This window comes from Garra rufa, chromosome 21 (assembly GCF_049309525.1).
Source record: "Garra rufa chromosome 21, GarRuf1.0, whole genome shotgun sequence".
In the NCBI taxonomy this organism is placed as follows: domain Eukaryota; kingdom Metazoa; phylum Chordata; class Actinopteri; order Cypriniformes; family Cyprinidae; genus Garra; species Garra rufa.
In genome coordinates, this window is record NC_133381.1 from 22,386,988 (window position 1) to 22,407,289 (window position 20,302).

The following is a 20,302-nucleotide window of genomic DNA, read 5'->3' on the forward strand; positions in this document are numbered from 1 at the left end:
TGGAGAATCGGCAAATGTTAATTATTTTACTAAAATAAGTCCAATCATACAAAATTCATGTTGTTTTTTATTTAGTACTGACCTGAATAAGATATTTCACATAAAATGCATTTACATATAATCCACAAGAGAACATAATTGAACTGAATAGCTGAATTTATAAAAATGACCCCGTTCAAAAGTTTACATACACTTGATTCTTAATACTGTGTTGTTACCTGAATGATCCACAGCTGTGTTTTTCTGTTTAGTGATAGTTGCTCATGAGTGCCTTGTCTGTCCTGAACAGTTAAACTGCCCGCTGTTCTTCAGAAAAATCCTTCAGGTCCCACAAATTCTTTGTTTTTGTTTTTAGCATTTTTTGTGATTTTCATATTTGAACCCTTTCCAACAACGACTGTATGATTTTGAGATCCATCTTTTCACACTGATGACAACTGAGGGACTCATATGCAACTGTCACAGAAGGTTGAAACGCTCACTGATGCTTTTTTTCCCATTTAGTACTGCCTTTCAGAAGCTACAGAAGATACTTACATGTTTCCCAGAAGGCAAGTAAGTTAAATTCACCCTGATCTTCTAATTCAAAAAGTTTTCACCCCCCAAATACACAAAAATGCTGAAAAACCAAAGAATTTGTGGGACCTGAAGGATTTTTCTGAAGAACAGCAGGCAGTTAAACTGTTCAGGACGAACACTGTACTATCACTAAACCAAAAAAACAACAGCTATAGATCATTCAGGTAACAACACAGTATTAAGAATCAAGCGTATGTAAACTTTTGAACATTTTTTTATTAAACTATTATTTTCTCCTTTGGACTATTATGTAAATGTCTTTTAGGTTAAATATCTGATTTAGGTCAGTGCTAAATAAAAAAATAACACGTATTTTGTATGCTCCCTCTTATTTTGGTCAAAATTTACATTTTGCACATTCTGTAAACTTTTGACATCAACTGTAACTGAACTGAAGTGTTTGGTGACATCACTGAGATTCTTTCAAATGAACTGAACTAAAAGCACTCCAACCAAACAGCAACAGTATAGAAATTAATGACAGAAACCACGTCACTCGTACTTCTGCTGAACGCCCAGGTAGGGGAAAATCACTCCAAACAGCTGGACAGCTGCTGCCGTTAAAGCAGAGGCTGGAGGGAGAGGGGTAGGAACTTCCTGGGCCTTTTCAAAAATGGTAAACAGGTCGTATTCTAACGTCCCACCTCCTGAGCCACCACCATGGAGCTTTAAACATAAAGACAACACAATGAGATTAAAAATGAAATGTGCTGTAGGGAATCAACTGATGACAGTGATTGCACATTCACAAGGCTATTTCCTTGATGATTAGACTGTGGTCTGACCTGTTCCTCGATGTAATGCTGATCCACATCCTGCAGTCCAGGGCCCAGCAGTGCCAGGTCTTGGCTGTAGCACAGAGAGGGCAGCAGGTTCAGCTCAACACATGCTGTGATTTCTGGCCCGGTCAGATCATTCAGCAGCTGCTTCAACACGGTGCCAAAGCTCTCTGAGCCAACAAAACCAAACCACAATAAACAAATAAATACATATTTGGGCAATCAAACAGTCTAATTTCTGTATGTTATTGTGGAATATGAAAATAAGTATCCTAAACAGCTCTCTTAAATTTTAAAGCATGATAAAAATTAGTTGCATATACTGCTTTTTAGTACATTTCAATGCAAAAATCACAACAAAACCCTGATAGAGTGATCCAGGGCTGAGAAGTGTTTCTCAACCCTTTTTGACTCGAAAGTCCCCCACTGTCTAACACAAAATCCCAATCGGCCAATTGGTGTTTCTGCTGTAATTCTGACAATATAAACTTTTCAAAGACTGACACGGAAGAGAAGAAATTGTTAAATAAAGTCAATATTTTGGTTTTCTTTGCGCACAAAAAGTATTTTCATAGCTTTATAACATTAAGGTTAAATCACTGATGTCACATGGACTATTTTATTGATGTCCTTACTACCTTTTTTGGCCTTAAACGTGTCAGTTGCATTGGATCAGAAAGCTCTCAGATTTCATCATAAATATTATAATTTGTGTTCTGAAGATAAACAAAGGTCTTATGGATTTGGAACAACATAAGAGTAATTACTGACAGAATTTTCATTTTTTGGTGAACTACAACTAACACAAACTGTGAGTCTTGATTAAAATGCATTAACATCAACACATGATCTAGTCGAATCAAGCTTATCATTTCAGAATTAGCTTACCTTCATATGTTTTAGGTTGAAGCATTGTGAGGATCTCATACACTCTCAATCTAAAGACAATGGCTGCATTTTTGATCTGGTTTCCATAGGATTTAATGATAGAGGGCAGCCTAAAAAGAGGTGAAGGCAACCAAAATGTTTTGTCATAACATCCTGTTGACATTACATCTTTATTCTGCAATGTTTTAAACAGCTTTTATGACTTCAGAAATAACTTCATGCTGCTATGTTTATTTTAACCAATCGAGATCCACTCACTGATTAAGCAGGGCTACTGCACAGGACAAGAGAGGAAGTAGGCGGCTGATGACATCTTCGGTGAGCAGGTCTTTGCAGTGCACCACCAGACTCTTCATTGCTGAAAGGGAGATGACACAAGCCATGAAGACCAAACATTCTGTTTATTCCTATTTGCAGTAAACAGCAATGTATCTAAAACAATGTGATGTCAAGGGAGCAGATCAGCAGACGGACTGGTACATGAAGAAAAAATGTTATTTTTACAGAGAGGCATAAGTGAGAAGCCTGAAAGATTCATGAAAGACCCTCACCACACAGTGCTCCAGCTCTGCCCTCCAAGGTCACCTGCCAGGTAAAGGAGTCTCCACGCCGCAGCTCATTCTCCATGTCCTTCACAGACAGTGGGAAGGCACATTTCCATAGCAACAGCAATCGAGGCAAGTGATGCTCCATTACAGTGGGACCTTGAATAAGAATATCAGAAACAACAAAAATGATGTTAAAAAAATGTCTGAAAACAGAAAATAAACTTCTAGCACATTGCAGTAGGCTCACAGTAAGCTCCCATACCTAGTGTGGAGAGAGCACTGAGCAGCAGCCAACCTCCTTGAGTGCGTTGGATGGAGATTCTGCTGTTCTGAGCTGCAGAGCGCAGCAGATCTTCTGCCAAGGTCATCACCACCTGCAACCAGTCCATAGGAATGAGTTATACAATATCAGGGTGTTTACCAAGCATGAAATCTGCAATGCAGAGGAAACACAGAAGCTGCATCTGAAGTGGCATTTAGATGCATTTACACACCTTTTAATGAAGCTCAGAGCGATATGGAATGCTTTTACCTGCAGTTACAAATACTTAAATTATATAAAAAAAAAACATACTTTAAATGTGAAATTAAAAAGGTCAGTAGGTGGCAGCAAGTCACTGTTAAAGTTCCCCTTGAAAAACAAGTTTTCAAGTTGTTTATTTGTCTGTGGTTTTTTTTAACATGCTTTTAGACAAACCCCGTGCCAATCCATTAATCAACACCATTGCTTAGTATTTTCTCCTTAAAACTGTGGTTTCCCAAATGCAGTCCCAGAAATGGCGTTTGAAACAGCCCTTTTTTTGCTACGTCACAATTCAATAACCAATCATGTCAATGGATACATTTATATCATTAGCATGCAAAATATATCAATAGGATTACCAGCACAAAACCAAAACTTAAATAAAGCAAAACAGCTAACCGTTAACTTGAATAATAACCTGAATTGCCCTCTGCACTTCAGACGCATATGCTCGCGGACGCGAACTGGAATCACTATCTAGGCTGCATTCGAGCCTTTGAGGCATTTTGAGGACACAACACCATCAAGTAAGTAACTTTAGCAAATGTTACAGTATCCACTGTAGTTGTTCGCTAGTAAAAACATAGTTTTATCAGTCATTATCTGTGTATCGCCATTATATCGCGTTTACTACAATTAAGTTCAGTTAGTGGACGGATCAGGAGGATCTGTGGAGGTGTGGACAATTTGCATATTTATATATCCACGTATATTAAATGAGGCAAAGGGGGGTAGAGTTACATTCAAGCTATTTTAAGGCATGAGAAAATTATTTTTACAAGAAAAACATTTAGGCCCGGTTTCGCAGACAAGGCTTAAGCCTAGTCCTAGACTAAAATGTAAGTCTGAGTTGTTTCAACTGAAATAAAATTGCACTGATTGATTTTAAAATATATCAGTGCCTTTATTTTGTCTCAAGATGCACCCCAGTAATGTTTTTTTCTTAGCATGTTCATAAAAATTACTTAAATGTCCTAATTGAACTATGGTCTAATCCTGGCTTAGTCTAAGCCCTGTCTGGGAAACCGGGCCATAAATATGTAATTTTGATGATCAAAGATTAGCTTTAAGCGATACAATTTTTGACTACATGGGGACTTTAAGTGAGTTACTGTGATTGAACTGAATCACTTAAACCTTTGATTCATTCAGGAAAGAAAGACCATCATGTTGCTCAGAGATGCAAAACAGCGCTGTGGCTGTGTCTGGAATGCTTTTTGTTGGCGAAATAGAGCAAAAACAGGAAATATGCTGTCTAAATCGTAAGTCTTTTAATATTAACTTCTTGTTTATTGAACTGTTGTAAACCATCAATATCACATTTGTAATCATGCTGATTTTTTTAGAAAAAAAAAACAGCACTCTTCGTGTGATATTAACTATATAAAATTATATAAATATATAAATTTTCTGCCCCATGTTTTGAATTATGTGCACGATTAAGCACACGATGTTGTGAGGTGCGTTTAGTCAATGAAGCTGGTACTTTGATTAGTAGTAAATCTCCATCACGTGCGTTCAGCTGGAGCGGCAATTCATACACAGACACGTAAATCACTGACAAGCTACGCCAAATCAGCATAGCTTGTCAGTGATTTACGCCTCTGAACGCTCCAGCTGAACGCAGCTGAACGCACGTGATGGAGATTTACTACTAATCAAAGTACCAGCTTCATTGACTAAACGCACCTCACAACATCGTGCGATTAATCGTGCAGCCCTAGTTTAACGTAATGTTCACTTACTAGGATTCATCACGTAATGCAAGTGTGCACTCCGTAGGTGTGTTTTGTTTGGTTTTTGCGATATACTTGATAAATCATTAGGATATTAAGTAAAGATCATGTTTCATGAAGATATTTTGTACATTTCCTAATGTAAATATATCAAAACCTAATTTTTGATCAGTAATATGCATTGCTAAGAACTTCATTTGGACAACTTCAAAGGTGATTTTCTCAATATTTAGATTTTTTTGCACCCTCAGATTCCAGATTTTAAAACAGTTGTATCTTGGCCAAATATTGTCATATCCTAACAAACTACACATCAATGGAAAGAGTGTATTTATTCAGCTCTCAGATAATGTTTAAATCTCATTTTCAAACCCATATGACTGGTTCTGTGGTCCAGGGTCACATATATTTTGCACACCCCTAGTATCATGACAACGCTACTTAATATCTTCTTTTATATTCTGCATAATAAAGTAAGCCACATAGGTTTAGAAAAGCAAGCGTAAGTAAAAAATAGACAGAATTTACATTTTTGGGCAAATTATCCCTTTAAGGATTAACTTTTTGTGTGTTGCAGTACAATATAAAACATTAACAATGACAGCTGATTTGCAACAAGCCATCCATTTCAAAACAAAGACATTCATTTTCAATTTCTTCATGCTCAGACACCAGTATGAGCTCAACTTCATTAAAATGAGCAGTGATGCACTGTGGAAACTACCAAAGGGAGTCTACACAGTGATCTGGCGCCTTATTGAAAACTGCAATTGCGTAGAAACGCCTACTAGCAAGCAACAGCAGAGACTCACTGACTACAGTGATCTGAAATGCTGCCAGTATGAACAGACCTTGAGCATATCTGATGATACAGCACAAAGACAACCAAAAACATTTGAAAAAAACATGAACAAACTTACTGTGTGCTTTAAAAAGAGGCATAGGACACGTACAGACACAAATCTCATTCATACCTTGCCCTTGGAGTGTGATATTCCTAGCGGACAGAGCTGTACGGCTCCCAGCAGAGCTGCGATGGCAGCACTGTACCCTGCCACAGCCTCTGGGCATGACTTCAGGGCATTCAGTCGCTCTGCACAGCGGTCTAGTAACACCGCCACCTGAGCAGGCATCCCTACGGCAACACACCGCAGGCACCAGGCGGCAGCCAGACGAGCAGATGCGCTGGGGTGAAGAAGAATGGAGATCACATTGTCCAACACTCCTGTCAGAAAAACAAAACAGAGAAACTATTGAACTTGCAGTTTTAGTAAAGTTCAAGGCATCAGAAATGCCTATCTGAGCTCTTTCTGAAATTGTTATAAAGATTGCAGCTGTAGGCACTTTTTCTGCTCACTCCTTCATCCAGGCCTTATTGTGACATCCATTAAAGAGCAAACATACTCACACAAAATCCAGAGATATAGCTACAGACACTTGAAAAACATCTTTCTTTCATCCTGGTTTAAACTTCAGACCATTTAAAAAGTATTACAACAAAAATTGACAAAAATACTACAGCTGTGTTTGAAGTTACTGTCTTTGTTACTGGGAAATATATGCCTCCCGGGATATATATAACTGTAAAAATCTCATATTATGTTTTATTGAAATTCAAAATTATTTTTTTTTTCTAATTTTATTACATTGCGCATTTACATTAATGCATCCTTGTTTAAAAAAAAAAAAAAGTCTATTAACAACTTACTACTCCAAAACTTTTGAACAGCGATTACCAGGGTTCAAGCCCTTTAAGGTATAAGCACATATGAAAAAAGACACTATGCAGCAAACCTTTTTTTGCAACTACAGGTAATTTACCATAGAAACATTATGTTTTGTAATGTTTATGACTGTTACAGCGTCAGACGCGCTCCGACCTCCTTAAAACTTTGCATGCTTGTTTAGAATCACCTGTCGCATGTGCTCACCAGGTTTCGTGAAGTTTTGAGTTGTCCTTTAAGCCTTTAAGGGTTTTGGGTAAATTCAGACAGGCCCCTTTTCTAAACGACCCCATTATATCTTCCCAAATGGTAAATTCTAACATTTTTTGATAATTATTGACCTAGAGATTCCAGAGTATTGCACTCGTACAATACTCTGGAATCTCTAGGTCAATAATCATTTAGCAAACGTTCTAGAAGCAAAGTTGTCTGGAATGAGGACTTACGTCATATGAAACGAATACTGCAATGCACAATCGTCCCCCAGTGGTCAATTTCTCTAAGATTTCTCACAGAACTTTGGTGCTGTGAGTCAAGCAGGCACACCGAGTTTCGTTCCGATTAGCCTCAAATACCATCGGGCAATTGCGGCCATGTTTTTTGAGATTATAGACACTTGCGGCACTTTGGACCAAGACCGTGTACTGTGATTTTCGTGTTAATAGGACAAATGGTTGCATAGGTATAGCTTTTTTATGTGTTTTCTCCCTCTTATAGTGCCTCCAAGTGGCCAACCTCCGTGATTTTTGCCCTGCGACCTCAGATTGAGCTTTTACATAAGTGTCCTGAGTTTGGTGAAGGTATCTCATTCCATTCAGAAGTTATATTTACTAAAAGTGGCCCTGCCCCTTTCGAATGTTTATTGATAATTAATTGGAAATAATTGATAATTATTGACATTCATTCTCCAGAAAATTTATCTGCACTGGTTTGGTTCCAACCAGGCAAAAAATCTAGGACTAGTTCGCAAAAGTTAGCTTTGCAAAAATTCCAAAATACCCGAAAATTTTACGAAGCTCGACTCGAATCTAAGGCATGCGAAAGCCAAGCATTCCAATGACATATAACACTTGAGTCTGCGACTGACGGTTTAGGAGTTAGCGTTTTCGTACTTTTGATCGCGGTAGCGCCCCCTTGCAGGCCGATTGGGTCGTGCCTTGGTGGCATTGTCGGTGGTGTGAGTACTATCATCCCTCCAATTTTTAAGTCTCTACGACTTACTGTTTACTCTGCACAATCAGTTTTACGTGGAGATCGCTGATCCGTGACCATTCTTACAATTACAATAGGGTTTCAGCGCTACACGCTTGAACCACTAAATAAAATAAAACCACAAATGTAGTGTTTTTGTCATCATATTTTAAATATTCAGGGCATTTTTCATCACCACATTCCACTAATCCATGTTAAAAGAGGTGCTTAATTGTATGCACCCTCCATAGACTATTTAAACATCCTTTAAAAATGTTCAATTGTTTCCCAGAGTTTGTTGGTTAATAATGCATGACAAACCTATACTGGTGTCCTGCAGCAGTGGGGCGGCAGTGGAGCTCAGGTCCTGTAGCAAACTGCCCAGTTCCAGAAGGGCACATACCAGCACATGCTGACTAGCTGTAACATCTGCAGGGCTCACACGTGTCTCCATGTTCCCTTCGTGAAGAGCTGCATCTGACAGAAACCCAGGACACTTAAGAAATTACAACACAATATTCAATGAGTACTAAATATTTGATCTTGGCCTAGTTTCTTACCCACAACCCTCTTCTGTTTGCTAACCAACTGACAGATCTCCTTGGCGGCTGCGATTTGGGCCTTCTCCCCCAGCAAAGTGCCAAGAGTGGCCCGCAGTATGAAGGACACGCAGCAGCGGCAAGAGACAGCATCCGGCAGGTTTTGCGTCGCCCGTGTGTGAGATACCCACGCCATGAGAAGAGAAAGAAGACAGGAAAAGTGCGTCTCCAACCACGCGCCACCCAGAATGGACACAAACACCACACATGTCTGTTTAAGAGATAGAACAGGTGGTATTCATGTTAAATTAATAAACTGAAATGAATAAAATAACTTCAATGTAAATGACCTTTTTTCTGTATAACAGATCACTGACACATGCATTTTTTCCAATGTTATATAATCTTTATTTGTTCTTTTTTACGCTAGATGTGCCTCAAGACTGTGACTCAAAACACAAATATTCAGATCACAAGGGAAGAACTGTAGGAGGTTGAGCGACCTGTGTGATGCCAACGCGCACGTCTCTGCTGACGGAGCTGGTCCCTTTCAACATGTCTCCACTGGCCCGCAGGAAGCCGGCTCCACTCCGCAGGAAACCAGAACTCAGCAGCTCCATCACCTCCTCCAGGGAGTTGCGCTTGGAGCCTGGCCTCGGAGCTGAAAGCAAAACCACAGGAACAGGGGAGGAAGAATGAAAAGGAGAGAAGCGTGAGAGAGAGTGTGAGGGAATAAATGATAGAACAGATGGAATTGAGTGGGAGAGGAAAGATGAGCATTACATTGAGGAAAAGAAAAGCAATATGCGGGTGACAGAGGAGAGGAGGGAATGATTTTCTCAATCTCCATGGTTAAATGATCAGCTCAGTGTCCTCTGAGGATGTTACTGAGATTACTGAATAAAATCCACCCACCTATGGCCTGTCTGGGCTCAAGTGCCGATGCTAGTAAAGTGCCAAGCAGTTTTGAGATGCCAACTCGGACATCATAGTTTGAGCCCTCAAAGGCTCGGAAACAAAGAGTGGCCACATTCTCCAGCTCTGCGGACCACAGGAAGACAGCCTCTCTCTGGAGCTCCAGAAGACACTATTAAAAAAAGTTAAATAATTAACTTCACAACTTCATAGTAATTCTGGGCAAACTGGGACAAAAACCAAAACTTTTATTTTAACTTGATAAACATATTAGTTATTACAATTTATAGCATTTATAATGTTACAAAATATTTCTATTTCAGATAAATGCTGTTCTGAATTTGTATATCCTTCAAAGACACCTGGAAAAAAAATCTGCTAAGCTAATAATAATAAATGTTTTTTGAGCAGCAAATCAGAATATTGGAATGATTTCTGAAGGATCATGTGACTAGAGTAATGATGCTAAACATTCAGCTTTGAAAATCAAAGAAATATATTCAACATATTCAAATAGAAAACTATATAAAAATATAAAAATAAAATTCAAAATTGTACTGTTTTAGCTGTACTGGATCAAATAAATTGGTGCTTGGTGAGCAGAGGAGACTTAAAAAAAACATTAAAAATCTTACTGTTCAAAAAGCTGACTGGTAGTGTATACGCAATATTTAAAACCCATAGATTGGAACAGGATATAGACTATCAATATAATAAAATATTATTTTAAGGTTAAGATAAAAAAAGAGAAAAAAGTAAAAGAAAAAAAGATTATAGTGAGCAATTAGTGATTAGTAATATTTAGTAATGTTTTAAATATTTAGCACATTTTGTCAATTTTCATCACTACAAAGACACCACACTCCAAAACTAAATAAATAAATAAAAATAATACACTTCAAAAATTGATAGTGATTTAAGGCAGACTGTGACAAAAACTAAAACCCAACACATAAAATTAGCCTTTGTTTGGAATAACAAATTATTTTAATATTATTTTATTTTTTTATTTTTATTTTTTTAGTAAGTAGTTGACATGTGGTTGAGTGTTTATTACCTTTGCGGCAGCACAGCGCACAGCCATGGAGCGATCGGTGAGACATGTGCGAGCAGCTTTATAGATGTCTCTGTGACAGGATACGGCACTCACACCTAAACCCTTTAGAATCCTCTCAATACCCAACATGATCTCACAGCGGCCCTGAGACTGAACACATTAACACATACACATTCATAAAACCTACTGTCTTCTGGAATATAAAAAAAACAATATCTCAATCCCATTTTCCCAGGTTCTCTGTGATATTCTGGTTCTCATAAACGATTCATGTCCCTCCTTCAATGCAAGTTTATTTTTCCTGTTTAATAGAATAATAGTTTAAGATTCTAAGAAAAGTTGCATGTCACTAATTAAAATCAAATGTGTACACTGATGTTTAATACTTAAAGGGAGCGCTTTGAAGCTGCATTCAAACTCCATTTTGGAAGTTCAAATTTGCAGGCACCATAGAAGTCCACTATATGGAGAAAAATCCATTTTCCATGAAAATGTTTTCATCCAAAAAACAATTTCTTTACATGTGAAAAGACATAACATCTTGGATGACAAGGGGGTGAGTAAATTATCTGTAAATTTTTGTTCTGCTTTTTTTTTAAGCTTTAAAAAAAATTGACAATAAAGATGATATACTTTTATTAAATTTAGAAAAAAGCCATTACAAAGCATTTCAGTTAAAAAATAAATCTTTTCCCTTTTTTCTGAAATTCTTGTGTGTTTTATTTTTTCTGATAATCAAATGAAAGCATAAACATTTATTTATTTTTAACCAAATGAAAAACCCTTTTAGTTTTTGGCAAACAGACAGAGGTTTACTGTTAAAATGAATACATGGCAGAAAAATTACATTCAGTTAAAAAAAGTTTTAATAATAATTGTATTTTTTCTACAATTAAGTGGTTAATCTTGTTATAATATATTTTTTTTAATCATTTAATTGTTTTATGTAAATTATTTAAATAGGAATATATAAACACCTACATCCTACTGTACAAAAGTAGTACAAGACTAATATAGGTCTGTTACATGTTAAACCGTACTTTTATTTTGACAGGTTGCCGTGAAGTTTCTGTGTGTACAGTATGATATGATGCTAGTTTTCTCAAATGGAATGGTAAAATTGGCAAGAAGTGACACTCACAGCAGCTTTGGAGACTGGGTTTATCTGTTCATGTGAGATGCAAAAGCCAAAAATTTCTGGGAGCATCACGCATGCGTGAAAAAAAAAAAGCGTCTCCGCCATTCATACATACAGAGGCAAACGGAACATGAAGGATTCATATTTAAATCGTCTTTTTGCATTTCAGAATTCACAGACATTAGTCCATATCACAAATCGAATCGGGTGACAGATCAACTTTCGATTTATTCATCCAAAAATCTACAAATTCTGTGGCATTCCGCGTTGTAGTAAATTCTGTTTTTCTGAATGGACGCGCGACCATGTAGAGACAGAAATTACATGCTGTTGTGTAAATAAGATAAATAACATAAGGCTATTTAGTTTAATAAAATAACAAGGTATAGACCGGTTCTATAGGAAAGGTAACATTAAATGACTTCTTTTGTGATCTGGCGCTATATAGTAGGGCTGTGCAATATGGACAAAATAATCATATTGCGATTTTTTGAACGAATATTGCGATTGCGATTTTATTTGCGATTTTTATTTATTTATTTATTTTGCTTTTTCAAACAAGCTACATACATACATTCTAAATGTATTCAGTGCACAAGAAGTGCATAAAACATTTCACCATGAAATAACATTGTATTAAGTTTAATAAACAAAACTGTAGTAAAATTGTCTTTAAAACAGACAACATAAAATAAATAAGCCATTTTACTTTTTTCCCGGTACTTTAGCCTACTTTGTGCAATAACGAATACATTCATTTCAGTGGAAAAATAAGTCCAAAACTCTAAACTTTAACATTTTGAGGGTTCTAAAATCTTTTGCTTTTTTTTTTTTTTTTTTTTTTTTTAGAAATTCTTATGTGTTTTAATTTTTCTGATAATGAAAAAGCATAAACATTTATTTATTTTTAATCAAATGAAAAATAAACCCTTTTAATTTTTGTCAAACAAACAGAAATTTACTGTTAAAATCAATGCGTGGAAGAAAAATTATATTCAGTTTAAAACGTTTAAATAATAATTAAGTGGTTAATCTTGTTGTAATTTTTTTTTTATCATATATATTGTTTTATGTAAATTATTTAAATAGGAATATATAAACACCTACATTATACTGTACAAAAGTAATACAGGACTAATATTGTTCTGTTACATGTTAAACCGTATTTTTATTTTGACAGGTTGCAGTGAAGTTTCTGTGTGTATGTGATGCTAGTTTTCTCAAATGAAACGGTAAAAGTGAAACTCACAGCAGCGATTTGGCGATTGAGTTTATCTGTTCATGTGAGATCCAAAGGCCAAAAATTAGCGGGAGCGTCACGTGTGGTTCAGTATGCATGTAGTAAAGAAATAAAACGCGTCTCTGCCATTCATACATACAGAAGCAAACGGAACATGCAGGATTCATATTAAAACGGTCTTTTGCATTTCAGTTTTCACAGACACTAGTCCATATCGCGATTTGAATTAAGTGACAGACCAACTTTTGATTTATTAATCCAAAAATCGACGAATTACGTGGCATTCCGCGCTATAGTAGATTAGGTTTTTATGAATGGAGTCCGCGATCCAGTCCGTGTTTTCTTGGAGGAGACATTGTAATCACGCGACCATGAAGAGACAGAAATGACATGCCTTAGTGTAAATAAGATAAATAACATAAGGCAATTTAGTATGTTTAATAAAAGAACTATGTATAGACCTGTTCTATAGGAAAGATAACCTTAAATGACTTCTATTGTGATGTGGCGCTATATCGAAAATAAAATGAACTTGACGTTCAAGGGGGGCGGGGGTGCTGTTGGGGGGATAGATAAAATCGCAGCCTTGTGCGGTTTAGAAATCGCATGTGCTTAAATCGCGATTTTTTTGCGATTGCGATTAATTGCACAGCCCTACTATATAGAAAATAAAATTAACTTGACGTTCAAGGGGGGTGGGGTGTTTGCCCTGTGTTTGCCCTGCCTAAAATAATGGCAGGGCAAACACTGTATATAACTGTTATATATATTACTCTTTTTTTACTGTATTTGAAAAAATCCAGACTTGGTAAGCATATTCCGAATTAATCAAAAAAACAACAAAAAAAAGGTAAAGCGGGACTTGATTTGACCATTGTATATTGACTGGATCACTGGATCCTTGCCATTTGCTATCGTTGTGATGTCATGCAAATGACGGGTTGCTAAATTGAGTGAGATTTCTGTCCAGTTTTGGCACAGAAATTTAAAAAAATAATGATGTGAACAGATAAATATAATAAACTTAAATCATAAGAATTAAAAAATAAATCTTGGCCCCAAAACTTTTAACGACAGTGTATTTCATCTGTTAACTGACACGTCCTAAGCTTTTGCGATGAACAAAAAAAAAAAATGCTACATGTGATGATTGAAAACACTTGAATCACCTCTCTGTCCTTCAAATTACTGGTCAAAAATGTGTGATTTTTCACAGTAAAGTACAGTCACATCTCTGTGTTTATTAATCACACACTGCTGTGCAGCCACACGTACCTCTGCGCTCTTCATGGCTTTCAGAAGGTTTGCCACGGTCTCTTTGAATGAGTTGATGAGTAGTCGGCCCAGTTGCTCATACAGCACACCCAAACAGGCCACAGCTGCCCTGTAGGGAGCAATAAGTAACGTCACTGGCAGAAGATCGAGCTGAAGCCCATCTGCAGTGCAGGCGGTGGGTGTGCGTGATGCGTGCATGTAGGGTACAGATTTATGACACTCACAGTCGAGTAGGCAGGAAGCTGGGCGAGTCATCCTTGCTGCGGATGATGTCATTGCAGCGGTCCACAGTGAGGCTGGACGTGAGGGAGTCACCCACTCGATAGACCAGCGCCAGACATTGTGCCAGCAGCAATCGCGTCGGGGGGCCCGGAGAACTCGTCAGTACCGCCGTCAGCTGCTCCACCAGGCGTTTCTGGTTCTGTTTCACATCAGCCTGCCACACAAGTACACGCCGACATACTGTTTAGTTGAGCGCCGCTCTTTAATTGCTGTTTCCTGGCACTGTACCAGTAAGAAACAGACAGACACATCAATAGTCCATTCCAGGCTGAGAGACAGCCGGTGGAAAGGCAAATAATCAGGGAGTCTGTTCAGAGAGGCTTGCTTGTGTTTATGTTCAGGAGAGAGAGAGAGAGAGAGACAGACAGAAGCGTTTCTTCTCAAACAGAGAGCTTATTGTCAGCGGCCTCAACTCACCCGGTCTGTGGCAGGGAGTAGTTTCTTGAGAAAGCGCAGCCACTCGAAGACAAACTCGGCCCTCTGGTGCTCCCGTAGCTGATTGCAGGCTTCCTCGTTCAGGAGTAAACTATGAGCCTGCTCCATCTTTCTGTCTCTTCTTCCTCTCTGGCTTTTCACCTGAGACCTTGACTGCAGAACCCCTCACATTACAGACACCTCCATCCTACCTGAAATAAACCACAAGTTTACACTTTAAAGAAAAACAGTGTTAAAAAGTACAATTATCAAATAAACAATATTTTCTGTTTTCCTTTTCATTTCAGTTAAAGTTTTAAAATGTCTACTGTACATAGTTTTTCCCATTTTTATTTCAATTATACACTGCCAGTCAAAAGTTTTGGAACAGTAAGATTTTAAATGCCTTTTTTAAGTCTCTTCTGCTCACCAAGCCTGCATTTATTTGATCCAAGACTATTTTTACTATTTAAAAAACTTTTCTATTTGAATATATTTTAAAATGTAATTTATTTCCTGTGAATTTTTAGAATTATTTCTCCAGTCACATGATCCTTCAGAAATCATTCTAATATTCTGATTTGCTGCTTACAAATTATTTATTTTTAATATTATTAATATATGCTGAAAACAGCAGAATGGATGAATTTAAAGTTCAAAAGAACAGCATTTATCTGAAATAGAAATTATTTGTAACATTTATAAATGACTTTTAGCAATTTAAACCATCCTTGCTTTAAAAGTATTAATTTCTATAATTCCCCCCCCAAAAAAAAAAACAAAAAAGACAAAAATTATTGAATGTGTACAATAACAAAAGCTTTTTATTTCAGATAAATGCTGATCTTTGTCTCTTCCTGAATCCTGAAACAATGTACTCAACTGTTTTAAATATTAATAATAGCAATAATAAATGTTTCTTGAACAGCAAATCAGCATATTAGAATGTTTTCTAAAGGATCATGTCAAGTAATGATGCTGAAAAAATAGCTTTGATTACAGGAATAATTAAAATTACATTTTAAAATATATTCAAATAGAAAACTGTTTTTTTTTTTTTACTGTTTTTGCTGTACTTTGGATCAAATAAATTCAGGTTTAGTAACTTCTTAAAAAAACATTAAAAATCTTACTGTTCAAAAACTTTTGACTGGTAGTGTCATTAACTATTTTAAGCAAAACTAAATCGTAACTAGCTGAAAAAATAAGGTTTTTAATATATAATTTATTTCTGTAAATGATTATTTTTTTCACGTAATGATAATTTTTTAAATGGTTTAGTACTACACTGCTGTTTAAAAGTATGGGATCTGTACGATTTTTTTAAGAGAATTCTATTATGCTCATCAAGGCTGCATTTCCTTGATCAAAAATACAGGAAAAAAACTGTAATATTGTGAAATATTATTACAGTTTAAAATAATGGTTTTCTATTTGAATATATATTAAAATATAATTCCTGTGATATAAAGCTGAACTTTCATCAGCTATTGCTACATGACCCTTCACAAATCATTCTAAATGCTGATTTATTACTTTTATTAACAATGCTGGAAACAGTTGTGCTGCTTGATATTTGTTTGGAATCTGTGATTCTTTTTCATGATTTTTTTGATGAATAAAAAGTTTAAAAGAATTTTGTAGTTAACGATATAAGTCTTTGCTATCATTTTGTATCAATTTGCTAAATAAAAGTATTAATTTATTAAAAAAATAAATAAATAAATAAAAATTACTGACCACAAACCTTTAAATGGCATTATTGCATTACTGTTTTAAAAGATTTATATTTTAAATAAATGCTGTTATTTTTTTACTTTTTATTTATTAAAGATACCTGAAAAAATATCACAGGTTCCCCAAAATATTAAGCAGGTTTTCAACATTGATAATAAATCAGCATATTAGCATGATTTTTGAAGGATCATGTGACAAATTTTTGATTTAAAAAAAGCAGCATTGATGAGCATAAGAAATATTATTCATCTTAAAAAAAACATTAAAAATCTTACTGATCTCAAACTTTTGATTGGCAGTGTAAATAATTTTCAAATAACATTTTTTGCATACTTATTTATTTTTCACAGTACATGAAACATGAAGTACATCCTTTTCATTTTAAGAATGGGGTGTCCCTTGCAAAGGATGATCACACTTGGGGATCCGTGCCATCTAAAAGATTGAAATCCCCTCTGGTTTACATAGGATGTTGTAAAAAGGAACTGGTGCAATTGATATGACTCTACATATCTGCATTTACCGATAAGAATTTTGCTACACGTCCTGTTGCATAACTTCTACATTTAATCTGAATGCACAAAAGGGCGTGAACATGACATTTTATAGAGGGTTTGTTATAAACAGCACTTCCCTTGTTCCCAAAAGTACCTTTTAAAGTTATATGATACAGTCACCGCTATGAATTATGCATTATGTCCTCTTGAGTCTGCGCAGTCTGGAAAGATCATGCAACTAAAGTGACTAAAAGAAGACCATAAATGGATCTCAACTACTAAACCAGATTATTGAGGGTGAGATAAGGACATCAAATAGCCTGTCAGGGAAACCAAAAAAATGGGATGGGAAAGTGAAATTATTTTGGGGTTGTTGGATGGTCCATAATGAGTCAGACAGGCTGTCTGGAACAAGACCCTTTACTTTTTGTTTTACAGGTTTATTAAGCTGCACTGGAATTTCTAATGTGAATTAGATTTGTTATATTCAGTTTCAATGTGAATTTAATCATAACAAAGCACATGATTATGAAAGTGTTTAATGCTAACCTGTAACTTTCTAATCAAATAAAACAATCAAACAAACCTGTTTGAACGCCGGATAAACAAATAAACACATTTTTTCATAAACAAGTCTTTAAAGTGTGATGTTATTTCTTGATATAGATGATGACTCCAGGCTAAATGGACAGGACTCCCGGCTAACTCGGTTTGCTGCCAACTTCACACAAAGATAGTTATTCTCTAACATTTGTTTTTATCTAAACATACGTCACAAACTAAAACAGACTTCTACTTGTCAATGATTTACTAAGTGTTAGGTATTTTAGCCGAACGCTAGCTTTTATCCAATGCTAACCAATTCTCTGACATGCTAGCGAGATAAATCTTTAGAAGCAGCGATTTACTGTCTTTGGAATAAAAGTATCGTGAGGAAAATGTGTTTTACCTGCTAAATCCATCAAGTGTAATGTCGGGGGGACGATAGTGAGAAAAGTATATCCTTGTTCAAGTCGACTGTTTGTGTGTAATTCCTCAAAGACATCTGCTTGCATGAAAGTGCGAGTCAAACTGTGAAGCGCAGCCACGTTAAAGAGACCATGAACGTGACTGACCGCTAGAGGGACAAACACCCTACTGCCGTTCTTCAAACGGGCTCTGTCTAAAAACTACATGGCTGTTTACCTTTTTGTGGCTATTATATAAATTTCCTGAGGCTACATTTACCTGCATTATACAATAGCTGCCTATATATAAGAATACCAAGCTGGACGTTGTAGCATAGCGACCTATTTAGGCAGGATTTAACAAGGTAGGACTCCAAAACATACCAACAAACATAAGCAATGTTATTCACTTCAAGTTACATTACAGTTTTAAAAACAGCTTTATTAATTCTATTGTTCAAAGAGAGGGTGGAACAAGTTTATGTAAAAGGTTTTGGTGCAAGAAAACTTTTTAACATTGATAATTTACACTACCAGTCAAGTTTTTTTTTTTTAAGTCTCTTCTGCTCACCAAGCGTGCATTTATTTGATCCAAAGTACAGCAAAAAACATTCACCTTTTGAAATATTTTTACTATTTAAAAAAACTGTTTTCAATTTTAATATATTTTAAAACTGCCATGAACTGTGATTTCAAAGATGGATTTTTAGCATCATGTGATTCTTTAGAAATCATTCTAATATTAAGATTTTCTGCTAAAAACAGTTTTTATTATTATGTTGAAAACACCTAGTAGAGTAGAATTTTTTCAGGTTTCTTTGATGAATAGTCGAAGAACTATGGCGCCACTGAATAAAAAAAAAATTGTGACTTTTTATCTCACAATTCTGACTTTATATCTCGCAATTGCGAGTTTATATCTCAGAATTCCCACTTTACATCTCGCAAGTTCAAGTTTATATCTAGTAATTCTGACTTTATATCTCGCAATTTCGAGTTTATATCTCACAATTCTGACTTTATATCTCGCAATTTCGAGTTTATATCTCAGAATTCCGACTTTACATCTCGCAAATTCAAGTTTATATCTAGTAATTCTGACTTTATATCTTGCAATTGCAAGCTTAATTTCAGAATTCTGACTTTATATCTCGCAATTTCGAGTTTATATCTCGTAATTCTGACTTTATATCTCGCAATTGCGAGTTTATATCTCAGAATTCCGACTTTACATCTCGCAAATTCAAGTTTATATCTAGTAATTCTGACTTTATATCTCGCAATTGCGAGTTTAATTTTAGAATTCTGACTTTATATCTTGCAATTGCGAGTTTAATTTCAGAATCCTGACTTTATATCTCGCAATTTCGAGTTTATATCTCAGAATTCTGACTTTATATCTCGTAATTGCGAGTTTATGTCTCAGAATTCCGACTTTACATCTCGCAAATTCAAGTTTATATCTAGTAATTCTGACTTTATATCTCGCAATTGCAAGTTTATATCTCAGAATTCTGACTATATCTCACAATTTCGAGTTTATATCTCACAATTCTGACTTTATATCTCGCAATTGCGAGTTTATATCTCAGAATTCTGAATTTATATCTCGCAATTGCGAGTTTATATCTCAGAATTCTGACTTTATATCTCACAATTTCGAGTTTATATCTCACAATTCTGACTTTATATCTCGCAATTGCGAGTTTATATCTCAGAATTCTGACTATATCTCACAATTTCGAGTTTATATCTCACAATTCTGACTTTATATCTCGCAATTGCGAGTTTATATCTCAGAATTCTGAATTTATATCTCGCAATTGCGAGTTTATATCTCAGAATTCTGACTTTATATCTCGCAATTGCGAGTTTATATCTCAGAATTTTGAATTTATATCTCGCAATTGTGAGTTTAATTTCAGAATTCTGACTTTATATCTCGCAATTTCGAGTTTAATTTCAGAATTCTGACTTTATATCTCGCAATTGCGAGTTTATATCTCAGGATTCTGACTTTATATCTCGCAATTGCGAGTTTATATCTCACAATTCTGACTTTATATCTCGCAATTGCGAGTTTATATCTCAGAATTCTGAATTTATATCTCGCAATTGCGAGTTTAATTTCAGAATTCTGACTTTATATCTCGCAATTGCGAGTTTATATCTCACAATTCTGACTTTATATCTCGCAATTGCGAGTTTATATCTCAGAATTCTGAATTTATATCTCGCAATTGCGAGTTTAATTTCAGAATTCTGACTTTATATCTCGCAATTGCGAGTTTAA

At 35.7% G+C, this 20,302-nt stretch overlaps 1 protein-coding gene across 2 annotated transcripts in view; it reads right to left on the bottom strand.

Annotated features, from left to right (window-relative positions):
* Positions 1 to 18,140, bottom strand: part of heatr5a (HEAT repeat containing 5a) — a 53,505-nt gene extending 35,365 nt beyond the window's left edge. For both annotated transcript variants that reach the window (XM_073826877.1, XM_073826876.1), the window contains exons 1-16: positions 18,012 to 18,140; positions 14,832 to 15,040; positions 14,357 to 14,568; positions 14,133 to 14,241; positions 10,480 to 10,629; positions 9,423 to 9,594; positions 9,011 to 9,168; positions 8,529 to 8,778; positions 8,290 to 8,445; positions 6,028 to 6,278; positions 3,057 to 3,168; positions 2,798 to 2,950; positions 2,505 to 2,604; positions 2,247 to 2,356; positions 1,365 to 1,528; positions 1,082 to 1,245 (exon numbers count right to left, since the gene is read on the bottom strand). In XM_073826877.1, the coding sequence (XP_073682978.1) occupies positions 1,082 to 1,245; positions 1,365 to 1,528; positions 2,247 to 2,356; positions 2,505 to 2,604; positions 2,798 to 2,950; positions 3,057 to 3,168; positions 6,028 to 6,278; positions 8,290 to 8,445; positions 8,529 to 8,778; positions 9,011 to 9,168; positions 9,423 to 9,594; positions 10,480 to 10,629; positions 14,133 to 14,241; positions 14,357 to 14,568; positions 14,832 to 14,957 (2,387 nt within the window). In that variant the 5' untranslated portion in view covers positions 14,958 to 15,040; positions 18,012 to 18,140. The remainder of the gene's footprint in view (positions 1 to 1,081; positions 1,246 to 1,364; positions 1,529 to 2,246; positions 2,357 to 2,504; positions 2,605 to 2,797; positions 2,951 to 3,056; positions 3,169 to 6,027; positions 6,279 to 8,289; positions 8,446 to 8,528; positions 8,779 to 9,010; positions 9,169 to 9,422; positions 9,595 to 10,479; positions 10,630 to 14,132; positions 14,242 to 14,356; positions 14,569 to 14,831; positions 15,041 to 18,011) is intronic.
* Between the last annotated feature and the right edge of the window lie 2,162 nt (positions 18,141 to 20,302).